This window comes from Carettochelys insculpta, chromosome 2, assembly GCF_033958435.1.
Source record: "Carettochelys insculpta isolate YL-2023 chromosome 2, ASM3395843v1, whole genome shotgun sequence".
Taxonomy (NCBI): domain Eukaryota; kingdom Metazoa; phylum Chordata; order Testudines; family Carettochelyidae; genus Carettochelys; species Carettochelys insculpta.
This window is the reverse complement of record NC_134138.1, coordinates 74,444,712-74,467,509: the sequence shown is the minus strand read 5'-3', so window position 1 is coordinate 74,467,509 and position 22,798 is coordinate 74,444,712. Positions and strand designations below refer to the sequence as shown.

The following is a 22,798-nucleotide window of genomic DNA, read 5'->3' as shown; positions in this document are numbered from 1 at the left end:
AAAAAATGTGTTAGTCTTTAAGGTGCTACAGAACTCTTGTTATTTAAACACACAAGTATTCCTATTGAAATCAAGCACACATTTGTGGGATCAGAGCCTTGGACTGGAAGCCGCTTGGGGCAGAGACAGTATCTTAATATGTGCTTTCTTATAGTGCGCACTACAATGGGAAACTGCTTAGGTGTCTCTGAATACTATCACAATGTAAATAAAAATATATTTATATATACCACAGTGTTAATCATATATCAAGGTTTAAGTTGATAAAGGAGAGTGAGTTAATGTTAAGAACGCCATTTAAATGAAATAAAAATGTGTGGAACTTCTCTGATAGTAGTAAGAATAAAGGATAATGCCTTCTTTTCCTAGTGGAAAAGCTAAGAAAAGAGCTTTGACTATGAAGAGTTTTGGACTTAGGTTTTTTCATTCTCTTTTTAACAGGAGATGCTAAGCAGAAGTAAACCCAGTATTTCAGAGCAGAAACTTGTAAACTATACGACCCATCTTACTTACATATTGGAAGAATTGACTGGTCTGGAGTATTTTAAGACTATCTGGACTACGTGCTCTACTTCTTGTAGCTGCAAATTCCATTTACAATGCTGTATGCATTTCATATAGTTTTGTTCGGTGTTCTCTACCTTTCCAGTCTTCTCCTTCATGTTTATAAGAGAAAAAATGATCTAAATGGGGATTATTCCAGTAAATTATGGGACAATGGAAGGCAAATGGTGGTATATCTCTGGGATTTGTATGGAAAGTTATGGCATGGTAAGCAAGATTTTTTTCTTTAAACGTGAATTCAAGACCTCTTAGATAAAGAGGAGGCACCAAAGAAAACCCTAGTTCTCCAAACAAATACTAGCTAGTTACTTCATAGCCCATTTTGTCATGCTGGCTGCTTCTTTAACTATTCCATAGCAAGTTCACTAACTGATTCATTGTGACAAGGTCTTTTTTATTATTAATAAAATAATGTTTCAGTTCCCTGTTGTGCATTCAAACATTTGTGTTCCAAACTGATGCTACTGAGATGGACCTTGGTGCTCTCTTGTTAGTCTTTCCGTCTTGTGAACATCCACTGCTGTATTTCCATTGAAAACTCTTACCCTGAAAAATTAAATACTACAGAATTGAGAAGGGGCATTTACAATTCTACAGCTAAGTCCCTCTAGCACTGTGTTTTAATGACAACTTTAAACAGATTTTGCCACATTGTGTTAATTTAATATTACAAAGGACACCAGTTCTTGGGTGCTCCAGTGGTATCTAGCTTGGCACGACTTGGTGATATTATTTATAGGAAGTAAAGTACCAGTCATCTATGTGGGGAGATTTGTAATAGATGGTACAAACCCTTTGGGCCCCAAAGAAAGGCACTCTTGGACCTGATTCACCACACCAAAGCTCCAGTTTCTGTAAAAAAGTGAAACAATACCCTCCTAGATCTCTTTGCCTCCCTTTATGAATGGCTGACCTCCAAGATCTTATTCATGATTCCCAGAACCCCAGGTCTCTCAGGCAGGGTCTTTTCTATTCCAATGGTCTCAAGGCCTTTTTCATGGTTCCTAGCCTTCTGCATTGAATCATAAAGGCACTGTGAAGCCAAGACAAGCTTATGTCCCTCTATTACACAGTTCCGTTCTATAATCAACATGACCTTGATATCCAGGGCATGGTGAATGAGAAGCTAATCTTTGGTGCTGTTTCTTTTGTAATCATCTGCTTGTATGTAGTAAGGAACTTATGTTAAATCATAGGTTGATTTGTATAAAACTAATTGCACTTTGTGTACTTGACAGGTTATGAACTTCATGGTGTAGAAAAAATCCCAGAAGGACCAGGGCTGATTGTTTATTACCATGGAGCCACTCCTATAGACTATTTGTACTTTATAGCTAGACTATGTAACCTGAAGGGCAGACTCTGCCATTCAGTAGCTGATCACTTCACTTTTAAAATACCAGGTAAAGCATTTTCATTGTATTGGGATGGTGGGGCAAAGGGAGGTAGTTACAAGTATTTTAAATTCAAGGCTTCTTGGTGAAATTTATATATAGATACCAGAGATACCTATATTAGTACAGGCATTCAAATTGCTTGCCAATATGTGCTACAAAAATAGTGTAATTTCAAGTGTAGGAGGAAATCTGAGGTCCTCTGAAGTTCATATCTACAGGTTCACAGATTTCCCAAAACTGCCTGGTGCATTAACTTAAAGCAAAGGCAATATCCTTTCTTCTGTTCAGTAGCCCACTTAATATTTTTTATCTAATTCAGGCTGTTAAAACAGAAAAGAATACATTATTGAATGAGCTATATTATTGACATTCAGAATTGTAAATTAATATATAAATATAGCCCTACCATATTCATGGCTGTGAAAAATGCATCACAGACCATGAAATCTGATGTCCCCCATGAAAGCTGGTCTTTTGCATACTTTCACCTTACATTATATTTATTTCATATAGGGGACCAGTATGTCTCTGACACGGGGGGTCCCAACCCAAAAACAAGTCAAGATTATTGCAGCAAAAGGTCAAGGTACTACTTCTCGTAGTTCCGTGTTGCCTTCGTAGCTGGGTGGCCAGAGAGTGACTTTAATATATATGTAATTATGCTTGTTGCTATGTGTTTATATTGGAGAAGTCAGGTGAAAGAAATGCAGTTTGCATGTGAAGTGATGAGGTTTATGATAGTCTTTAGTTCCTCGTGGAGTTTATTACAAAGTCTCAGACTCCTTCCCAGGGAAAGGTCTATCTCCTTCACAGGCAAGTTCTACTTTTATCATTGAGAGTTCCACTGTGCCAGAGGAAGGCAGGCCACAGCCTTCATTCCAGAATTTTAGATGTTTTTTCACATCTGAGGGTGGTGGTCATGGAGTGCTTTGACGAGCAGGACTGCGAACTTGAACTTGGTGCAATATTCTATTGGAAGTCAATATAGAAAGTGGATGATGGATATGATATGTTTCCAATAGCCTCTGTTGCTGTTGAGATGCACTGGGGCATTCTGTACTAGCTGGAGTTTCCTAAATGCTGAAGGTTTCATGCCCAGGTATATTGTGTAGCTGTTAGTGAGCCAGGAGATGACAAAGGTCTGAATTACTGAGGCCAGGTCTTCACAGAATCATAGAACTCTAAGGCTGTAAGGGAACTTGAGAGATCATCAAGTTCAGATCCCTGTGTTAAGACAGGACCAGGTTAGCCTCAGCAAACAGTGTCAAATAGGAATTTAAAGATTGCCACACTTGTGGTTGTCTTCTTTCTATATTCCCTACGTTATGTTATGCAAAACTTTATAGAGCCAAGCACTATCAATCCTGTCCCCCACTCTAAATAAATGCCCTCTCTCTCTCCCAGAGACAGGCTTCCCCAGAGACAGGTGCTCCCAGCCTCTACCCCACCCCAAATAAATGCCCTCACCCAGAGTCAGGCATCCCCAGCCTCCCCCTTCTAATTCAATGTAGGTGGCTCACCAGAGCTCCTTGGCCTGCTGCCACCGTGTGCTTCTCCCACCAAACAATGGGGCGCATGCACGCAGTGGGCAGACGTCACTCCCTATGTGCAGCTTTCAGGAGGAGCAGCATTTAAAAAGCTCTAAGAGCCACATGCAGCTCAAGAGCCACAAGTTGGCCACCCAACTATTCACCACAACACAGTGTTCCATTTGCCACGTGGGGCGAGTGGCAAATGTGTTGGATGCCCCTCGACTAGACCACGTGTAACAAGGTGTGTGTCCAACCTGTTCTTAAAGCTCCAGTAATGGGGATTCCACAAGCTTTCTTGGAAGCCTATTCCAAAACTCAATCAACCCTATGGTTAGAAACTTTTTACTTACATTTAACTTAAATCTCCTTTGATGCAGATAATTTATTACTTCTTCCTTACCTAGAGAGAACATAGAGAACAGTTGATCACTGTCCAGTTTGTAACAGTCCTTAACATATTTGAAGACTATTATCAGATTTCTCCTTAGTCTTCTTTTTTCAAGACTAAATATATTCAGTCCTTTAACCTCTCCTCACAGACCTGCTTTTCTAAGTCTTTCATCATGTTTCTTGCTCTCGTTTAGACTCATTCTAATTCAACCAAATCTTTCCTAAAGTGTTGCATCCAGAATTGGATACAGTTATCCAGCTGAGGCATCACCATTGTCAAGTAGCATGGACCAGTCACCTCTTGAGTCTTACATTTGAAATCACTCTTAACATACCCGAGATTATTAAACTTTTTTTGCAACTGCATCCCATTGTTGACTCATATTCAATCTGTGATCCACTATAAACCCTAAATCCTTTTCAGGAGTTCAAGTATCAAGCATCTCTCACAAGCTGCTACCATGGCATGATGAGAGAGCTTGTGTGTCCAGATGACCTGATGAGCTATGCCGGCCAGAGTTTATCTCCTGGTAGGGCCACCCATGCCAGTCAGGTCTGAAGGTAGGGGCCAGATGAAATGCAACTCAACCTGCTGCCTTGCAGGAAAGTATTGGTTTACCAAAGGCTAACGGAGACAACCAGAGATAACCAATGGAAGGCAAGGGGAAACCACAATTGTATCATTGCCATGTACATTATGGCCCCAAATCACTGTTTATTTTCTGAGAACGACATAAAGGGAGGTTGCAAAACATCCTTGTCCAGTAGGGTACGTCATGCGCTACAGGTGACACCAGACCGCTATCAAGTGACTGTTAGCAAACCAAAACATAAAGCTCAAATGAACATCCTACACATAGCTACATGGAATGTGAGAACATTATTGGTGAATGGAAAACCTGAAAACATCAAACAAGAAATGAAAAGAATGAAAATGGGGTGATGAGGCTTTGCGAGAAGAGGTGGGAGGGAGCTGGAATAGTGACATCAGACAGGTACAAAGTAGTTTATTCAGGTGGAGAAAAACATGAAAGAGGTATAGGAGTCATTTTAAGTCCTGGAGAAGCAAATAGCTTGAAAGGTTATGGGACAATATCTGATAGAGTCCTGCTAGCAAAACTGGAAAGCAAGCTTTTTAACTTGAACATAATTCAGGTTTATGCCCCAACTGCAGATAGCTGAGAAGAAGACATAGAAAGGTTCTATGCAGAAGTAGAGCAAGCAAAGAATTATTGTAAGTCAGGTGAAATAATAGTTGTTCAAGGAGATTTCAATGCCAGGGTTGGATGTGAAAGAACAGAGGATATTGCAGGGCCTCATGGTCTAGGTTGGAGAAATGAGAGAGGCAAAAGAATGAGTGAGAATTCATAATGTGATCATAGGAAATACATGGTTCAAGCAACATCCAAGAAGGTTGTGGACATGGAGGAGTCCAGGAGATAATGTCAAAAAACAAATTGATTTTATTTTGATAAATACAAGATTCAGAAGTGCTCTGATATCAGCTAAAGCGATGTTGGGGGCCAATTGCTATAGTGATCATGTACCGGTGGTAGGAAAGCTGAGAAAGTTAAAGAGAATCAGAAGAGCAGAGAGAAACATAAAACTGGATCTAAAGTTACTGCAAACAAATAGAGAAGTTCAGGAGCAATTCAGGATAGCTGTTAAGAATAGATTTACTGCCTTAGGAGACCTCAGTGATGTCGAAAAACAATGGGAAGCACTGAGTGATGCAGTTATGGCTTCCGCAGTAGAGAGCATACCAGTAAAAAAAACAGACGCAAAGAAGAAATGGATGACAGAGGAAATTTGCAGTTAATGGACAAAAGGAGACTAAATAAAAGGAAAACAAACGAATATGAAAAATTAAATAAGGGAATAGTGTTCAAATGTAATATATCAAAGGAGAATTGGCTAAATTAGCAGTGTAAGATAATAGAACAGCAGCTTAGAAGCAGTACAAAAGAGATGGATAAGTACATCCAGTAGGTAACAGGAAAAAGATCATGCTCATCATCTGGCTGCTTGAAATCAAAAGACAGCAAGATATTAACAGAGAAATCAGATATTTTAGATAGATGGTCAGAATACATAGGAGAACCGTACAATAATGTAAGGCCTGAAAAATTCATCTTGGGTAAGATTGCAGATGGTCCACAGATGCTTTGGGAAGAAGTAAGGAAAGCTTTAAAAAGCATGAAAAGAGGCAAGCCATCTGGACCAGACAGTATTACAAGAGAAATGATTGAGGCATTAGAAGACTTTGGTATTGATGTAGTTACAAAACTTTTAAATGAAATATACAATACAGGTCATATCCCAGTGGACTTATCAAAGTCAGTTTTTGTTGCTTTACCTAAGAAGACGGAGCTACTGAATGTGAGGAGCATAGGACAATAAGTCTCACGAGCCACATTACTAAACTACTCTTGAAAATCCTCAGGAATGGGGCAAGAGATAGGATAAAATCAATTATCTCTGAAGAACAGTGTGTCTTTTATCGAGAACGTGGATGTGACGTAGATAGGAAGATTAAAGTAAATTGGAAATAACAAAATGAATCACGTCCACTCAGGGTTTTACCCCGCGACCCTGGTCGAGCACGCTTGGCCAATCCAATGAGATTTCACAGGGTGTGTGACCAGTGCTGCAAGTGGTGAATTTGCCCCGGAAGAACAACAGACAAGATAAGTAAGTTTCAAAACAAGACAAGGAATTTATTGAAGGAGAATGGAATTCTTTTAAAGGACTAATACCTAAATAACCTAACACTACAGTCTAACCTAATCCCTTATCTAACTAGATTTAGCACAGGATTTTTAGTTTTATAAAGCACACAGCCTTGGAATTATATAACCGCTGCAACCAGCAGCAATACTGTCTAACCCCAGCTAACTCCTTACTGTGATCCGTGGAGCAGACATATTACTCTCTTCGGAGCGTGCTGCAAAAGGGAATATCATTAAACAACAGAGCTACTATATATTTGCAATATAATTCTGGATCCTTCCCACTATGGGTTTTACCAGTCGCTCTTACCCTAGGCCGAATTACCAAGGAGAGCAGATTTTACTTATTTATCTTTTTATTTATATAATTTGCCTATCTAGGCTACCTATATTGTATTCATAACCCTATATATATGTTAACCGGGTTGCCCTGCTGGCCATACAGGGGAGAGCCCTTTATTAATGGGATTGCCTTAGGTAAAGGCAGAGCCCTAAATTACCCTCAAGGGGTTTTGGAAAATTTACCAGGGTTGTCCCTTTTTAAGGGTTATCCCTTAACTTACCCAAAAGGGTTACAAATTCTAGGGTATTGCCCTCATATGGGGTTATCCCTAGTCGCTCTAACCCGTATCTCCGAAGAGAAGGGGAGCAGTCTGTATTATTTAAATAGAATATAATTACCACAATATTATTAAAATTTTTATACCAGGGTGATTTCTGGCCACTCTACCTTCCTGGTTACAGGAGGGAGCTGATAGCTCTGTTTACAATATACTTATAAGTTAATATAAAGATCCTGAACTGTTCTTCTGTTTGAGTGCTAAACTCTCAGGCTAGGCTATAAAGACTAGCCTCCTGTGCTTTACAGCATGAATCTAGTAGATATGGGGTACAAAATCTAAGGCGCCAATCATAACTGGGGCAGTCCCAGTCCTAACTTAAACATCTATTGAACCTTTAAACTCTTTATGTGTAAAATACTATAAACTTCAATATGGCTAACAGGAATAACAAACAAAGTAAAAAGAATACAAAGCCTATTTCCATTCTAACACATCCAACAACATGCGAACAGACAATAGAATACACACATCCAATTAGACATATCTGACCCTTAATTCAAACCTAACAAATTTGGGTACCTTTCTCTCCTGTTCTGTGGTCCGGCTGCCGGGGCCGCAGATCTCAGCTTACGCTAGGAAGAGATGGCCTTCACTGGCGTGCTTTTACGGCAGCCACGGCAGGCCAGACAGGAAAGAGAAGGAAAGAGAAAAAGCAGGAGGGAAAAAGCCGACTTGGTGAAAACAAAAAACCCTCCTGAGCGCGACGGCCTTTATTTCCGCCACCGGCTCAAGGCGGTGGTCAGTGGCGGAAAGGGCAGGACCGCTGCTGCGGTTCCCCTGTGCAGGGCCCCCACCGTAAGGCATTAGCTCCTGCCAGGTGAACCCTCTGGATTAAACGCTGGAGCCTTTGATGGTAAATAGCTGGCTGGAGCTCTTCTCGCTGGGTCCACTTCTGATCTTCTACAGCCCACGTCGGCTGGCGTGCGTTGACTGACACGCGGGTCTCCTTCTGGCTCTTCTGCCTCTTCAGTGATTTCAGCTCTATTCACAGTCCAGCTCTTGACACGGTTCTTTTTTCCTTGATCTTCTCGCCGCGGTGTGTTTGGCGCATCTGCCTGGTCCCGGGTTGCGCTCTCAAATGTATAGAGCTGGGGCGGACCTGGTTGAGCACCGCAGGCTGCCAGGTCCGCGCCTCCGTTGCCCCGGCAACCAGGACACACTCTCTAATGTTTATTCATAAGGCATCCAAAGCTAACCTATCATAGTACAGTATTTCAAACCTTAACTTATTAATAGTAATGAACCTAATAAATATTCATAATAACTGACCCTAACCAACGGTCATTCCTATACTCTTATATGAACCATTTTCATACATCAAATTAAACACATTTTTTGAGGTAAATTCTTTTTGGTTTTTATTTAATTTTATTGCGGTTTGATAGGGAAGAATGTCATTACTGCCGGGAAAGCAGAATTTTTATTTTAGATGCTTGGTTTTTAAGGCTATTTGGAAAGGATGCAGGATAGTCACACAAGCACCACAGCCCATGGCCAGGGACACATCAGTCACCTCAGATGAGGACTTTTCAACATTGTTGTAGAAGATAAAGGTACTACCAATGCTATTTACATCTTACAGTCATCAATAGAAAGAGCATTGGAAGTACAAAAGGACATATGATTTATAGACTTTGACAAAGAATTCGACAGGGTAAAGCATGATGAAATGATAAAAATCTTAGATATAGATGGAATGGATTTAAGAATAATTGGGAATATATACTGGGATCAAACAGCAACTGTAAGAATGGGTGGCGAACTAAGTGACTATAGGAAAATAAAAAATGGGGTTAGGTAGGGTTGTGTTTTTTCACAAGATCTTTTTAATTTGTATAGTGAAAGGATTATGCAAAAAATAGAGGGTCTTCCTAGGTTAAATATTGGTGTATACAATTTAAATAATCTTCGATATGCTGATGATACAGTTTTAATTGCAGAAAATGAAATGGATCTTCAAGAATTAGTCCACGTAGTTAATAGGGAAAGTGAGCTGAAGGGACTGAAGTTAAATCTTGCAAAAACGGAATCAATGGTAATAACTCAAATCAAAGGTATGCCAAGGTGTGACATAAGTGTGAATGGGATAGCTATACGTCAGGTGACTAAATTTAAATACTTGGGGTGTTATATCACATCAGATGGTAAGTGTACAATGGAAGTTAAATGCAGAATTGCACAAGCGAAATCTGCATTCCAGAGCATGAGGAGTATCATCACTAACAAGTTGTTATCATTAGAAATTAGGAAAAGAGTTTTGCGATGTTATATTGAGCCAATATTATTATATGGGTCTGAAGCATGGACAATCAGCAAGCAAGTTGAGAAGTCCATTGACGCCACAGAAGTGTGCTTTTTAAGGAGGATGTTGTGTATTCCATGGACAGTGTAGGAGACTGTTGCTAGTGAAAACAAGGACAAGCAAAATTTATAGGACACGTAATGAAGAAATTAGGACTTGAACACCTAGTAACGACAGGGAAATTAGATGGTAAATGGGGTAGGGGTAGGCAGCAAGAGAAATTATGGGATAGTATTACTTCCTGGTTACAGTGCGGAAGCACTGTAAAAATGCTAGAAAGCACTCAGAATAGACAGGGGTGGAGGGCCATGATCACCTACACCAGTTGGCATGGGACTTAAGGAAGGAAGGAAGTGTCAAACCAGTTATTCCCCATTTTGTAGTTGTGCATTTGATTCACTCATTTAAATTTTTGAAAAGTGCTGCTAAGACAGTAGGGATGGATTTGCTTGGCAATTTTTAATGTAAGTCAGCACTTGTTCTGGAGCAGGTATATTTCAAGGTTTCTTGTATTGTATTTTTTCAGACATTACCTTGCGCTGATCAGGGCTGATCACTACCAAATACCTCTGGTGGTATTCCACCCATCTTAGCTGTTTTATTCATTGTAGGACACAGGCCTATCTTGATAGTAAGCTACAGAAGTGATGCATGAGGGAGTATATGAGGGGAGTTACATGCTCCCCCATTTCTTGGTCACATGGTGTGGCCAGTTTCCCTCCCTGTGGGACCGATGAACCACTCAACTGTGAGTTGCACCAGGAAAGGAGAAACAGAGGTGGAGGAACAGCTGGATGCTGCAGGGAGGGGCTGATGATTTCTGAGAGGGAGGGCTGCTTTCTAGGTGAGCATGCAGCTTCCGGCAGGGGGCATGACTCCAGTTGTTCTGGAGTCCAACCCGCTCTGTCAACAAAGAGCGTAGTAGACTGCCTGGCTGCTCTCTTGATGGAACGACAAACCGGAAGCTCAACATCCAGGGCTCCCAGAAGAACCAGAAGCCCTTTCTGTCAACAAAATGGTCCCTGGAATGTCTGCATGGCTTTTTTGTCAACAGGAAGCTGTCAAAGAAGGTGTTATTTCTGAACACAGAGAGACCCAATGCTGCTGGAGGATGTGTCAGGTTTTGTGTACAGTCTGTCAACAAAACACATTTTGTGCACAGACGCTGCATGAGTTTTTCTGATAAAACCCCAGTTTTGTCGGAAAAATCCTTTTGTGTAGATGTAGCCTTAGGGGTTAGAGATCCTGCTACACTTAGCCTGAAACCATTTACATTTGTGCCTCCAGCCTGGCCTTTCCCCAGCTTTCTCCTCCAACTTCCAGCCTGTTTCAGTCCTCCCTCTTTGCTCCCTTTGCACCCCAACTCCTGGCTGTTTCCCACCCAAACGCCTCTCCTCTCTGCGTACAGTCTAGCAACTTCTTTATCCTCCATGCTTTCAGTTTCAATAATCAACAATGCAACAAGTGGCAGTAGCTGCGTCAAGCAGCTGGAGAAAAAGTTCTTGTCTGCTCCAGGATAGGGAATGATAAATAGCTCTGACGGGATGATGTATGTGAAGTTTAGTCAACATGTGGCATCCACGCTCACTCTGTCAGTCAATCACGCACACAAAGGAAAATCCCCTGTTGTTATGACTAAGCAATTGTTCTTCTCCTCAGACAGGTATTTCATTTCTTTTTTTACATATTTTTGTTCTCAGTGACTATCAGCACAAAATTCTCTAACACAAATCTGGGTACAAGGTTAAACTAAAGCAATCAGAAGAAAAGGTCTGTTACTCTTAGAAGCCATGACATGGGGTTCATTTTTCATCTGCAGGCCTATCTGCTTCCTGTGGGCTGTGTCTACACGAGCCCCTTCCTTTTGGAAGGGGCATGTTAATGAGTGGGTTCAAAAGATGCTAATGAGGCGCTGCAACAAATATGCAGCACCTCATTAGCATAATGGTGGCCACGGCAATTCGAAAGTGCAGCTTTTCGAATCGCGTGCCGCCCATGGAGACGGGACCTTCAGAAAGGACCCCCCAGTTTTCAAAAGCCCCTTCTTCCTATCTGGTATGAGGAAGAAGGGGCTTTTGAAAAGTGGCGGGGGGTCCTTTCAGAAGGTTCTGTCTCCACCGGTGATGCGCAATTTGAAAAGCCACACTTTCAAATTGCTGCAGCTGCCATTATGCCAATGAGGCGCTGCATATTCATTGCAGCACCTCATTAGCATCTTTCAAACCCACTCATTAACATGCCTCTTCTGAAAGGAAGGGGCTCATGTAGACACAGGGGTGATGTTTAGCTGCTGTACTTCTTTTGGGTTAAGTAGCTCTTAATGATCTAGTGTTCCATTATCGTGTAAACGGAACATATTTCTTACAGGTATTAAGCTGCTTTTAGATATTTTTGGCGTGATGCATGGAGGAAGAGAAGAATGTGTTCAAATTCTGAAGAATGGCCACTTACTAGGTGTCTCGCCAGGCGGAGTTCGAGAAGCATTCTTTAGTGATGAAAACTACAACCTCTTGTGGGGTAATCGCAAAGGCTTTGCTCAGGTGGCTATAGATGCAAAAGTGGTAAGTACCTGCTGTTGCTGGTATATATAGACATAGATATTATCTTGAGCAGGGGATCCGAAGAATAACAAAATAGTTGTTTACAAAGGTGCTTTAAAAGATAATGGATTTCTCTTGCCAACAGTGTCAGAGGGTGCTTCTTCAGCTACCATGAGCAGTGCTGATCTGCCTGTTTTTGTGTTTTTTCACGCAAAAACAATCACACAGTCTGTTTCTTTTCCACCACATGTGCCTTTAATCCTTGCTTTCTGAACAGTATTGACATAGCACAGGTAGTCAGCAGGAGGAACGTGTCAAAAGCTTCCTTCGCCCGCTGAGCTTTTCACAACTGCTTCTTCCTGTTCCTCTAAATATATATCCACCCAGGTACTGAGCCAAATGTATCACTAGCCCTGAAGTTACACTAGGAACATGTTGATTGACTGTAGTCAAACCTGCAGTCTTCTGTGGAGCAACTTCAGTGAGCACGGAACTACAAGCAGCACTCATTCATGCTTAGTCACATAGTCTGTACCCTAAGTTCCACTCTTTTCCAAGAATGATATATTTTGTAGAAAGTAGGCCCTATGAGGCATCATTTGCAACTCATAACTGCTGATCATTATTATCCTGGTGAAAAATATGTGGCAACATTGCATGTCAAATTAACAGATTCCTCAGTATGGTATTACTGACAAGTTCCACATCTGTGAGACAGACATAAACCAGTTCTTCAGAGACAAAAGGCTAGTCAGTGACTCAGCTGGGTGTCAAGAAAATCAAATTGACCATCATTAGGTTTTGTGGCCATTCCTTGGCAGGAAATAGGATGAGGCTGAAAAATTACATCATGACAGATGGTATTTCCTGAACCTCAGCTGGAGGCAATTATCGAAGAGGAGAAAGACATATAAGAAGGAAGGGCAGATGCCCCAAATTCTCTCTTCCTTTCTTTCAAACCCTGGCATCCACAACATCTGAATGAAAAAGGAAATAGCTTTAGACTGGGCCAGGGGATCCTGACTGAAAGAAATTCAGCTAGTGAAACTGCAGAAGAATGAAGTGAAAGAGACCGTGGCTTTGAATTCGCTTAGTTTGTTGGGCATTAGTCACATTTTACTTTTATTTTTTGTAACCAGTTCTGATTTTTATGCCTCATTATTTGTAAAATCTGTCTTTTAGGAGCTGATATATTTGTTTTAAATAAACCAGTGCATTTGGACTGAAGTGTTTGGAAGATTCCATTTTGGATAATGGGATTTTTGCATGTCATTTTCTATTAATGAAATCACATGCTTTACATGAACTTGTATTGTTAAGGAGATAGCTGAGCAGTACAAGGTGTACATACTGGGAATTTCCTGGTGTTGCTCTGCAGTGTGATACATGAATGACTGGCTGTAGCGCTCATACACTATAACTGGGAGTAACTTACATTCTGAAGGCTGTGTGTGAGCAGACCAGAAGTGATAAATCACAGAGCAAAAAAGTTTAAAAGGCACCCCAGCATGGAGAACTGAGGATACACAGCTCGTCATCAGTCAGTATTATGACCTTGGTGATGTCAATGACATAAGTAAGTTTGAACTCTGTTAACTTTTTATTTTCATGATATCAAACCTGAACAGACAGCAATATAATCCTCAAAAACACACAACTCGGTGGCAAGCACATCAGCAGTCTTGTCAAACTCTGAAACTAATCTTGTGTACATAAGATATTGGAAGAGATATTTCAGTGATTCAATAGATTGTCTCCAACCACATAATAAAATACTCCTCTATAAAGCAATAGGCTCATTTGTTGCCTGTTCAGTCTTCTCTAATCTATCTATCTTTACACACAGGAATTAGATTGGGTCTTCCAAAGCCTTATTAAATGAGAGCCTACATAAAGTGTCTTCATTTTGTATTACCTCATGCCACTATACAGCTGTGGGAGAAAATACTTCCTGTATCAGAATACTTCCTGTACAATAAGCATAGAGAAACTTCACCTGCCAATAATGAAACAGTACTGAGAAGAGTATAATTTTGTATGCTTCAGTCAGAGATCCCTATCAGCCGTCAGGAGGAAGGCTAAACAATCAAAGGGAGAGACAAGTGAATGGAGTAGTGGACACAACAGAGAGATGTTTTATTTTATTCTCCCCACACCATGCCACGTGTATCAGTTCTTCAAAACTGCAGTCTGTGCAGGTTCCCTGTACGACTTTTTCTTCATTTGATTTGCCTATTTGCAATATTTTGCAGACAATAATAAATCAGGATATGTTTTGAGCTTTCTAGTACAGGATGAATCTCTCTAATCTGGAACTCTCTCATCAGGCAACAGCCATTATCTGGCATGATTTTAGTTAGCTGGACAACCACTTATCATGGATGTGTCCAAGTTTCCTGTGATCCCCTAAAGTTTGGTCACAGTCCTGGTTGTCAGTTTTCTGTGCTGTTATTTAGCTGTAATTTACCCCTAAATATCTTCTAAGAGACCAGTGGACAGTGAAAGTGTTAGTTGTGTACTAGACAATATGGACCTCTTGTGGTTCGGCAAATTCTCTCATCTGGCACCAACCAGGTCCTGAGGGTGCTGGATGAGAGAGGTTCAACATATTAACATTTTAGGCAAAGACACAAAAAACAAAACACAGCAGGGTTGCATCTCTCAAGCAATCTCTTTGGAATGCGTCTAAACTACTTCCAGAATCTTCTTTTTGCTTCTAAATTTTATGTTGATAATCAATGTTGTTCTTGTGTTTATGTACGTTGGGATCCTACCCAACACCCTTGAAATCAATGGAAAGATTCTTATTGAGACTTCCCATTGAGTTTAGATCAGACCCATGGTAAACAACTAGTCTTAGTTTTCTAAGCAAACACATAATTTCTTTCATTTACTAATAAAAATACTAGTTTCATTTCAATTTAGTGAGATGGTAACATTTATTCTGACCATGTGATAAAGATGGAAAGCTTCTCTAGTTCAGAAGAAGGATTTAAAATAATTGGACTGAAATGTTGTCCAAATCTTCACCACGTCTTTTTCTCTTTTATTAGCCCATCATCCCCATGTTCACACAGAATCTTCGGGAAGGATACAGGACACTTGGAAAAATATGTAAGATATAATCCCTATGTATCCCCTCACATTTAGAATTTTTAATATGTGCAATGCTGTACCTACTGTATGTCAGGCATATACTTATAAATCTATGGACACTTCTGTTTTAAATCTGACAACTGTTTTTTTTATTGTATCAATTAAGGTGCATACCAAATATGCATGAGGTAAAGGAAGGGTAAATAGAGGGATTTCTCCCCACCCACCACCTAAGAGTCTATGCCTTCTGCATTGTCTTGTCTGTTTTGTCATGGTCTTGGTAAAATGTTGTCACTGCAAACTAAGCAATCCAGGCACCATTTGGATTTAGGGACTCAGCTAGTGTCTAACCCATGGTTCACTATTTACAATTTTTTTTAAACTCGCAGGGTCATTTAGGTGGCTCTACGAATATTCTCGATTGCCAATAGTTCCTCTGTACGGAGGGTTCCCAGTCAAATTTCGCACATACATTGGTGATCCCATACCGTATGATCCAAACATAACTGCTGCAGAACTAACTGAAAAGGTAATTTGTTTTTCTTAATTGTCAAATCTCCAGTATTCTATAAATTGTAGCTTTTCAAAGGTAAAAGGCAAAAATAAAATTCCTGATTTTCTTTATGAAGTAAAAGTGCTTTATAGTCATCAGTCTATAGTCTGTTCCATAGTCATCCATCGTTCACTGTTATGCAGCGAGCTGTTGCCCACACCCAGACATCAGTGGCTATAACTGGTAATCTATGGCTGCAATTGACTCCTGACCTCATTATCATAAATTCTTCATAAATTTGTACATTGCTTTAATTAGAGCTAATAATAAATGTATGATGGAACAGTTTGGTGATAGGAAATGCTGATTTACCTAAATCAAAAATTTTTTCCAGGAATATACTGATTTCATAAAAATTTTGACACAAACAACCAAATCAAATCATTTTGATTTGTTTATATGAAGATTTTCATATGCTGACGTTATGCTGATATTTCTGAAAAAGGCTTCTGGAAATTTTGGTTTTGCAGGAAATTTTGAACTTCTATTGTCCTCATTCCAATTGGGACAAAAGTAAATTTTGCAATGTCACAATTTCATGTGGAATGGAAATTCCAAGTTTCAGACATCTCCTGTTTTAAACATATAACCTTCTGCTCTGCCACTTTCCGTTAATAACATACACCAGACGGTGATATATGGAGTAATTGCTAGATGTTTATGGAGAGCTATCTAGTCAAAGGTGCTGGTTGGACTTGTTTCCAGTTGCTAAATTACACTGAAAATAAATGCTTCATTAAAACCTTTCCCATTTTCTTTTCCATGGAAGCCATTAGCTTGTCATAGGAATGTTATCTGCTTGCAAAAGAAAAGGGAGGTGAGCCACATGATTGTGACTCAGACTGAAAGGGTTTGGAAAACCTGTTTTATACCATTTAGTGAGGTGAGAAGTATAATGCAAAGGTAGTCAGTTTCAGGCAATTTCATGGAATCTTCAAATACAAGAACTGGAGGGGTTCTAGAGAGGTCATCAAGTCCAGTGCCCTGTTCTCACAACAGGAACAGGCATCATCTGGATCATTCATGATAGAAGTTTATCTAACCTGCTCTTAAATATCTCCAGTGATGGAGACTCCACAACCTCCTTAGGCAATTTATTCCAGTGTTTAACCACCAGGAGGAGGTGAAAATGGCTGACCCACTCTTAACTCACATCTTGATTATGTGAGCTTGCAAACACAAGGGGGGTGGTTACTTGGTTACTGCCACTGATTGTTCTGCGTGGCTGCAGGCTGCCTGAGCTGGGCTTCCTGTTCACTGGAAGCTGAACTGTCTCTGACTTACAGTGAGCCACAGAGCTGAGTCACAGCCTCCACAGGAGCCACGCATTTAACCCCCTCCCTGCTGAACTCTCCTAGGCAATGTGCTGGGGGGAATGATAGGGAGAAGTCATGTGAGGAAACGTTTTGGAGGTGGAGTTTGTAGGACCTCATAAATTCTCAGGATGGTCCTGATGGCAGCTGATGCTGTACTAAGCACCTGAGCCTTATAAAAGGACTGAGGCATCAGACTGGGAGTTGATTTATACAGGAAAGAAATAGGCAAGGGTTTCATAACAACTCAGCCTATGTGGCACATCAGCTATTTAACTCCTACCTCTAAATTTCATGAATACACAGCTGAGCTCTCCAAAATGTGTAAAACAGACCACAAGCCACAGTTTCTTTTTGCCTTCAAAATCATACAATCGCACCTCTAAGAACAAGAAACATTTTTCAGTTGTTAATCTGTAGACTTAATGAATTCCAGCATTCTCAATCTTTACCATTTACCTGTTAGTTTCTGTCACAAATACCTTAGGACTTATATATACGTCCATGAAGATTGACCCGGTCTGGTAAAGATGCACAAAATCAATCTGTCTGGGGTTGGCAGTCAACCCCTGTTCTCCTTGCTATTGCAAGGAGTAAGGGAGATAGATGGGAGAAAGGGTCCCACCAAGCTTCCTTGGTGAAGGCAGTCACAAAAGTAGATTTCCAATATGTCAATTCTAACTATGCAATTGCCATAGCTAGAATTGCGTATCTGAAATTGACTTTCAGGTCTAGTGTAGACCTGGCCTCAGTTTTCCCTCCCAGGCTACCCCTTCTGCATGGAGAAAAATTCCCTGATAAAATTTATTACCTCATCCTTCTTCAAGCCCTCCTTAAAACTCACCACTGCCAAAATGCTTACAAAAGCCAACATGCTAATCATACCTAGTTAATGACAAGCTGTGGTTATTACTCTTCTCCTATCCTTTTTCTACATCTTTACTATAAAATGAGCATTAAAAAATAAGTCTACAATGCAAGTAACTGTAAGCAAAGATGAGCCAATTCCCCATGTTATTAATTTGGCTTTGTATGTATCCCCATCCCCTATTATTTATGGCTACGTTTACACTAGAGAGTTTTGTCAACAAAACCCTGGGCAAAACTTGCTGACTGTCCATGCTAAAAATGTGTTCTGTCGACATACTGAAATACTGACAGCATCTGTCAACAAAATAGCCATGTGGAGGCTCTGGGGGACTCTGTCAACAGACAGGGCTGCCTGGTCACCGAGCATCCCTATCTGCTGTGTTTCTGGTTGGCTGTTCTGTAGAGAAAGCGGCTGGGCAGAGCGATCCATTTTTGTGTATGGCCACAATCAGTCGACAGATGTTTGTCAGAAGATCTCCTCCAACAGTACCTTCTGTCGACAGATTGCTGTAGTGTAGATGTAGCCTACGTGTTTGTCTTTTTACAAAGGTTCTCTTTTTCTGTTTGTACAGGTCTCAATAGTAGTTGAGGTTGTTGGGTACTGCCATAATTTAGATATTTACTACTCCTACTATTACAGATAGCTCTAACAATTTTTACTTCCACACCACAAATAATTTGAATATACATTACTGTATCTTCCTTCAGATAATAAATTCAGCACAGGAATATTCTTCTTGCTCCCAATTTTCCCAGCTTCCCATTACTTAATGTCTTCCTTGATTCTTTCCCTAGATTAGTTGCTTGTATGGCATGTATAACATGCATAGCTAACAGTACGTATGAACAGGATATAGGGCCCCATACCACAGTGAGTTCCCTGATGGCACACCCCATTGCAAGACTGGGGTCACAATCTAATGTACCAACAGCTTTGAGCAGCTGAATATGAAATATTTTCTCATTGTGGGTCTTCCTCCCTTCTCCCTCCTGACACCATTTTCCAGACTAATCAGAATATGTATCTTTAGCATGATGGTGATTCTGTGAACATCAGTGTTCATATAAAGAAGTAAAATTATGTGTTTCTTCTTCTTTCTTTCCCTTAACAGGCAAAGACTGCAATCCAATCCTTGAGAGACATGCACCAAAAAACACCAGGAAATATACTAAGAGCTCTACTGGAACGATTTGATAAAAATGATTAGAATGTTTAAATATAGTGAATCATTTACAAATTTGATTGCAGAAGATCTTTAAAGGTGCATGTTGCTGTAACTTGTGATTTCTTTTAAGGAGCATTATTGTTAAATCTTCAATAATTACTGCTGTGTCTCACCTGATGCTCTCTGGACACAAATAGTACCCTTCCTGCCAGCAGAAACAGGTTAAAAAGCTTTTTTGTGGTGTTGAAGATTACTTCCTGCTATAGCTTGTTTTCCTCTTTGCTAAAAGCTTTTCTCCATATGGAAACTTTCTGGATTAGCTCCACTTGTGAATGCTCTATTTTGGAATAAAGATCACTTTGTTCCAGAATAATGTGTGTGTTGAGCACGATAAAGATTAGCAAAAATGTTGGAAACAGCATTTGGTTGGCTGGTGTTCTTTTGTTCATATTATTCCATTACTACCATTCTAATGCCTTTTACTGTGACTTTGTAATTTATATTTCAGATCCTTATTCTGAATTTCTAGTTTGTAATATATTTGTCTTTGATTTAAGATTGAAGGGTTAGAATTTAAGCAGTGAAAAGCAATATTCTTTATGTAGAAATCACAAGAATCTTAACTACTTACTCTTGTCTCTTTCCAGTCCAGGGAAGACAGGCACCCATATGACAAAAAATACACTAGGTAGAAAATATCCAATTATCCTCTTGGTCTATGGAGATTTCACTAAAAGAAGAAGGGATGACAATTGCCCCTACTCTGGGCTGCCACAATGGTTATTACAACTAGATTTCTGAATTGACATCAATCTTAAAATGTTATCCACCACAAAGGTGTCTTCTTATGGATTAGTTCTGAATTCTTGTTTACCCATGATTGAATGAGTTTGGAGTAGGAAAGAAGGAAGATCACGGCCTTGCTGGTCCTTTGTTATGTATTTAAAACAAAGAAAGTGATTTACAGTGTTTGTTTCCAGTTTCTGTTATCAAACTTAAATGTGCAAAAAATTTACATTCTACTTTTGTGCACAGGGAAGCAAATGCTTAACCATGCAAAATTATTAAGAATACCATAGAATATCAAACATCTTCCTAAAACAAGAGAGATGACCTGAAAAGCATTTTGAAATAATTGGGCCTTTGTCGTGTTTTGCTTCTTCGAGTTATAGACAGCTTAGAAGAGTTAATTTTGCCAAAAACAGTTTGGATCTCTTGGGATTTTGGGTTCGTTTTTTTTTTAAGCATAAGAAGGGTAATAAAATGTCAGTTATGGTTTTGCTGAAGAACATTTTGAGGCTGTTAGATGCGTACTGTGAATTCTTCATTTGAAATGTGAGGCACTGGAGTATTTCCATTATGTTATATAAATGCTAGCAGAAAACCAACCAACCAAAACACTCAAACAAAAACAAAACAGCTCTCCAACCCTGTCCCAGTGCGTTAACCAATCTGACTCAAAAACCTTTCCCTGCTCAACTTCAAGAGTCATGTTATGTCAACATTACTCCACCAATAGTGACCCATTTTGGATTTATTTTACATAGCTATTGCTTCTTAGTATCTATTCATTTTTATGCCCCAAAGGGGCAGACTAAATGTTTATTGTGTTGTACTTTAAAATTTAAATCTTCTTGAAATAGCCATTTGCTGAAAACAGCAAGAGTAAAATATGACTGAAAAAGTTAGAAATAATACCAATCTTTTTGTATAACAAAGTGTTTTATTTAGTATTTAATACAACTCTATTGAATCTGAAAACTCTGTAGTCATTTTGCATGAAAATAAATGCACTTCAGAAATGGCCAGATGGTTTGTCTTCTTCCAAACCTGATTTTTAAGGTGTGGAAACAGAAGAGTGGTATTCATTCAAATAAATTGTGTATGTACAATACATAAAGCTCTAAATAAAAATAAAGTTTCATTTGGAGCCAGAATTGATTCACTTCCATTGAACCGATTTTATATTTACCGTGCAGAGATTTCTTCTCTAGATCATTTACATGCTGTGTACCAAATGTCATCCCAAATAATCATTCATTTTTCCACTAAAAATCTGACCCAAAGACCAGTGAAGTCAGTGGAAGTCTTTCTATTAATTTAAATGGATTTTGGAGTAGACCTTAAGTGCACTTATGAGTTATTCGTGGATAGCGAAGCTTTCCAATACCCTTCAAGTGGTCAAGAGTAAGCAGTGTTCTGCTTATTAAGGACACTAGAAATGAGTCTACATAGCATATCTTCAAGTCAGCCTGCTAACTCATATGAAAACTGAAAGCTTCCTTGGTTTCGCTAGGATTTTACCCTGAGTTAGAGTTAACTCATGTTTAGAACATGCCACCTTCCCCTCCTCCCAAGTAAAGACAAGGCCTTAGGGCAGGAGTGAGCAAACTTTTTATGTTGGGCCCCACTTTTTGTCACTGCAATTAGCAGGGCCCCCATCGTGTCTAATGGAATCCAAACTGATGGACATTTCAGTTATGTACGTAAGGAAAAAAAAAAACCTTTTGGCATATGTAAAAAAATAAGAATATGGAAGTAAAAACTTTAATTGGTATATAAATGTGAATATACATACATAAAGGCTAAGTCTACACTAGCCCAAAACTTCGAAATGGCCACGCAAATGGCCATTTTGAAGATTACTAATGAAGTGCTGAAATACAGATTCAGCACCTGATTAGCATGCAGGTGGCACTTCGAAATTGCCGCAGCTCGCTGCCGCACGGCTTGTCCAGATGGGGGTCCTTTTTGAAAGGACCCCGGGAACTTTGAAATCCCCTTATTCCTATCAGTAGATAGGAATAAGGGGATTTTGAAGTTGGTGGGGTCCTCTTGAAAAGGACCCCTGTCTGGACGAGCCACGTGGCAGCGAGCCGCAGCAATTTCAAAGTGCCGCAGCTGGCTGCATGCTAATGAGGCGCTGAACATGTATTTCAGCGCTTCATTAGTAATCTTCGAAATGGCCATTTGCGTGGCCATTTCAAAGTTTTGGGCTAGTGCAGTCACAGCCAAAAAGAGTAACACGTTTCAACATTTTTGGTTAGATGGATGGGCCTGAGACCCAGCAGCTGATTGTGCCGTGCCCCGCCTTACAAGATTTCATGCTCCCCTGAGGGGGCCCACCTTAGGGATGGCAAAGTAGGGCAAGCCCACATGAAAATGAGAATTGACTACTTTCCTAATTTTCAATCCCTCCTGCCCAGCTCAGTATCACATTCTGTACCGTAGGTACTTCATTTCATCATCTACAAGATGTCTGTTTCTGCCTATTTGTGAGCAATAATGAGAAGTAAAGAGGCAGTAGGCGCTCAACAGCAGTGTTTCTCAACTTTTTTTTTCCATAAAATACCCCTTTAAAAAAATTGTAAGTACCCCCAGTTCCTACATGTTTGGACACATAATCTTTTTCTACTATTGCAACAAATTTGTTTAAACAAGTTAATCATAACTGGCTGGATGGAAGAAATTGCCTATAGGCAATAAACTTGTCATGATACTTATGATTGTACAAAAAGGGTAAATAAAAATTAGATGAACCTAAAATAAGTCCATTTTTTCATTAAAAAAAAAAGGTTGAGAAATACTGTGTTAACGTATCCTCTGGAAGTGCTCTGTGAACCCCTGCTCTACAGGACAGAATCATTATGAAAAAATGGCCTGCTAATGAATGGCCATACTGACCCGAAGACAGTCAAAAAGTGATGCATTTGGTGACCTATT

The 22,798-nt window shown here is 39.9% G+C and overlaps 1 protein-coding gene across 1 annotated transcript; it reads left to right on the top strand.

Moving 5' to 3' along the window:
• Positions 1 to 444: 444 nt before the first annotated feature.
• Positions 445 to 19,117, top strand: LOC142008559 (DGAT1/2-independent enzyme synthesizing storage lipids-like). The gene is made up of 7 exons (XM_074985788.1): positions 445 to 577; positions 622 to 771; positions 1,803 to 1,967; positions 11,905 to 12,098; positions 15,131 to 15,191; positions 15,563 to 15,702; positions 19,022 to 19,117. Exons 1-7 carry the CDS (start codon positions 445 to 447, stop codon positions 19,115 to 19,117), a joined length of 939 nt encoding a protein of 312 aa, XP_074841889.1.
• The last annotated feature ends 3,681 nt before the right edge of the window (positions 19,118 to 22,798 follow it).

What these genes read in the sequence shown, in the direction of transcription:
- LOC142008559 (XM_074985788.1), top strand. Translation starts at nt 445, where the DNA reads ATGCTAAGCAGAAGTAAACCCAGTATTTCAGAGCAGAAACTTGTAAAC. An exon ending in GACTACGTGCTCTACTTCTT is followed by an intron (nt 578 to 621) that starts GTAGCTGCAAAT and finishes CATTTCATATAG; the next exon opens with TTTTGTTCGGTGTTCTCTAC. An exon ending in GTATGGAAAGTTATGGCATG is followed by an intron (nt 772 to 1,802) that starts GTAAGCAAGATT and finishes TGTACTTGACAG; the next exon opens with GTTATGAACTTCATGGTGTA.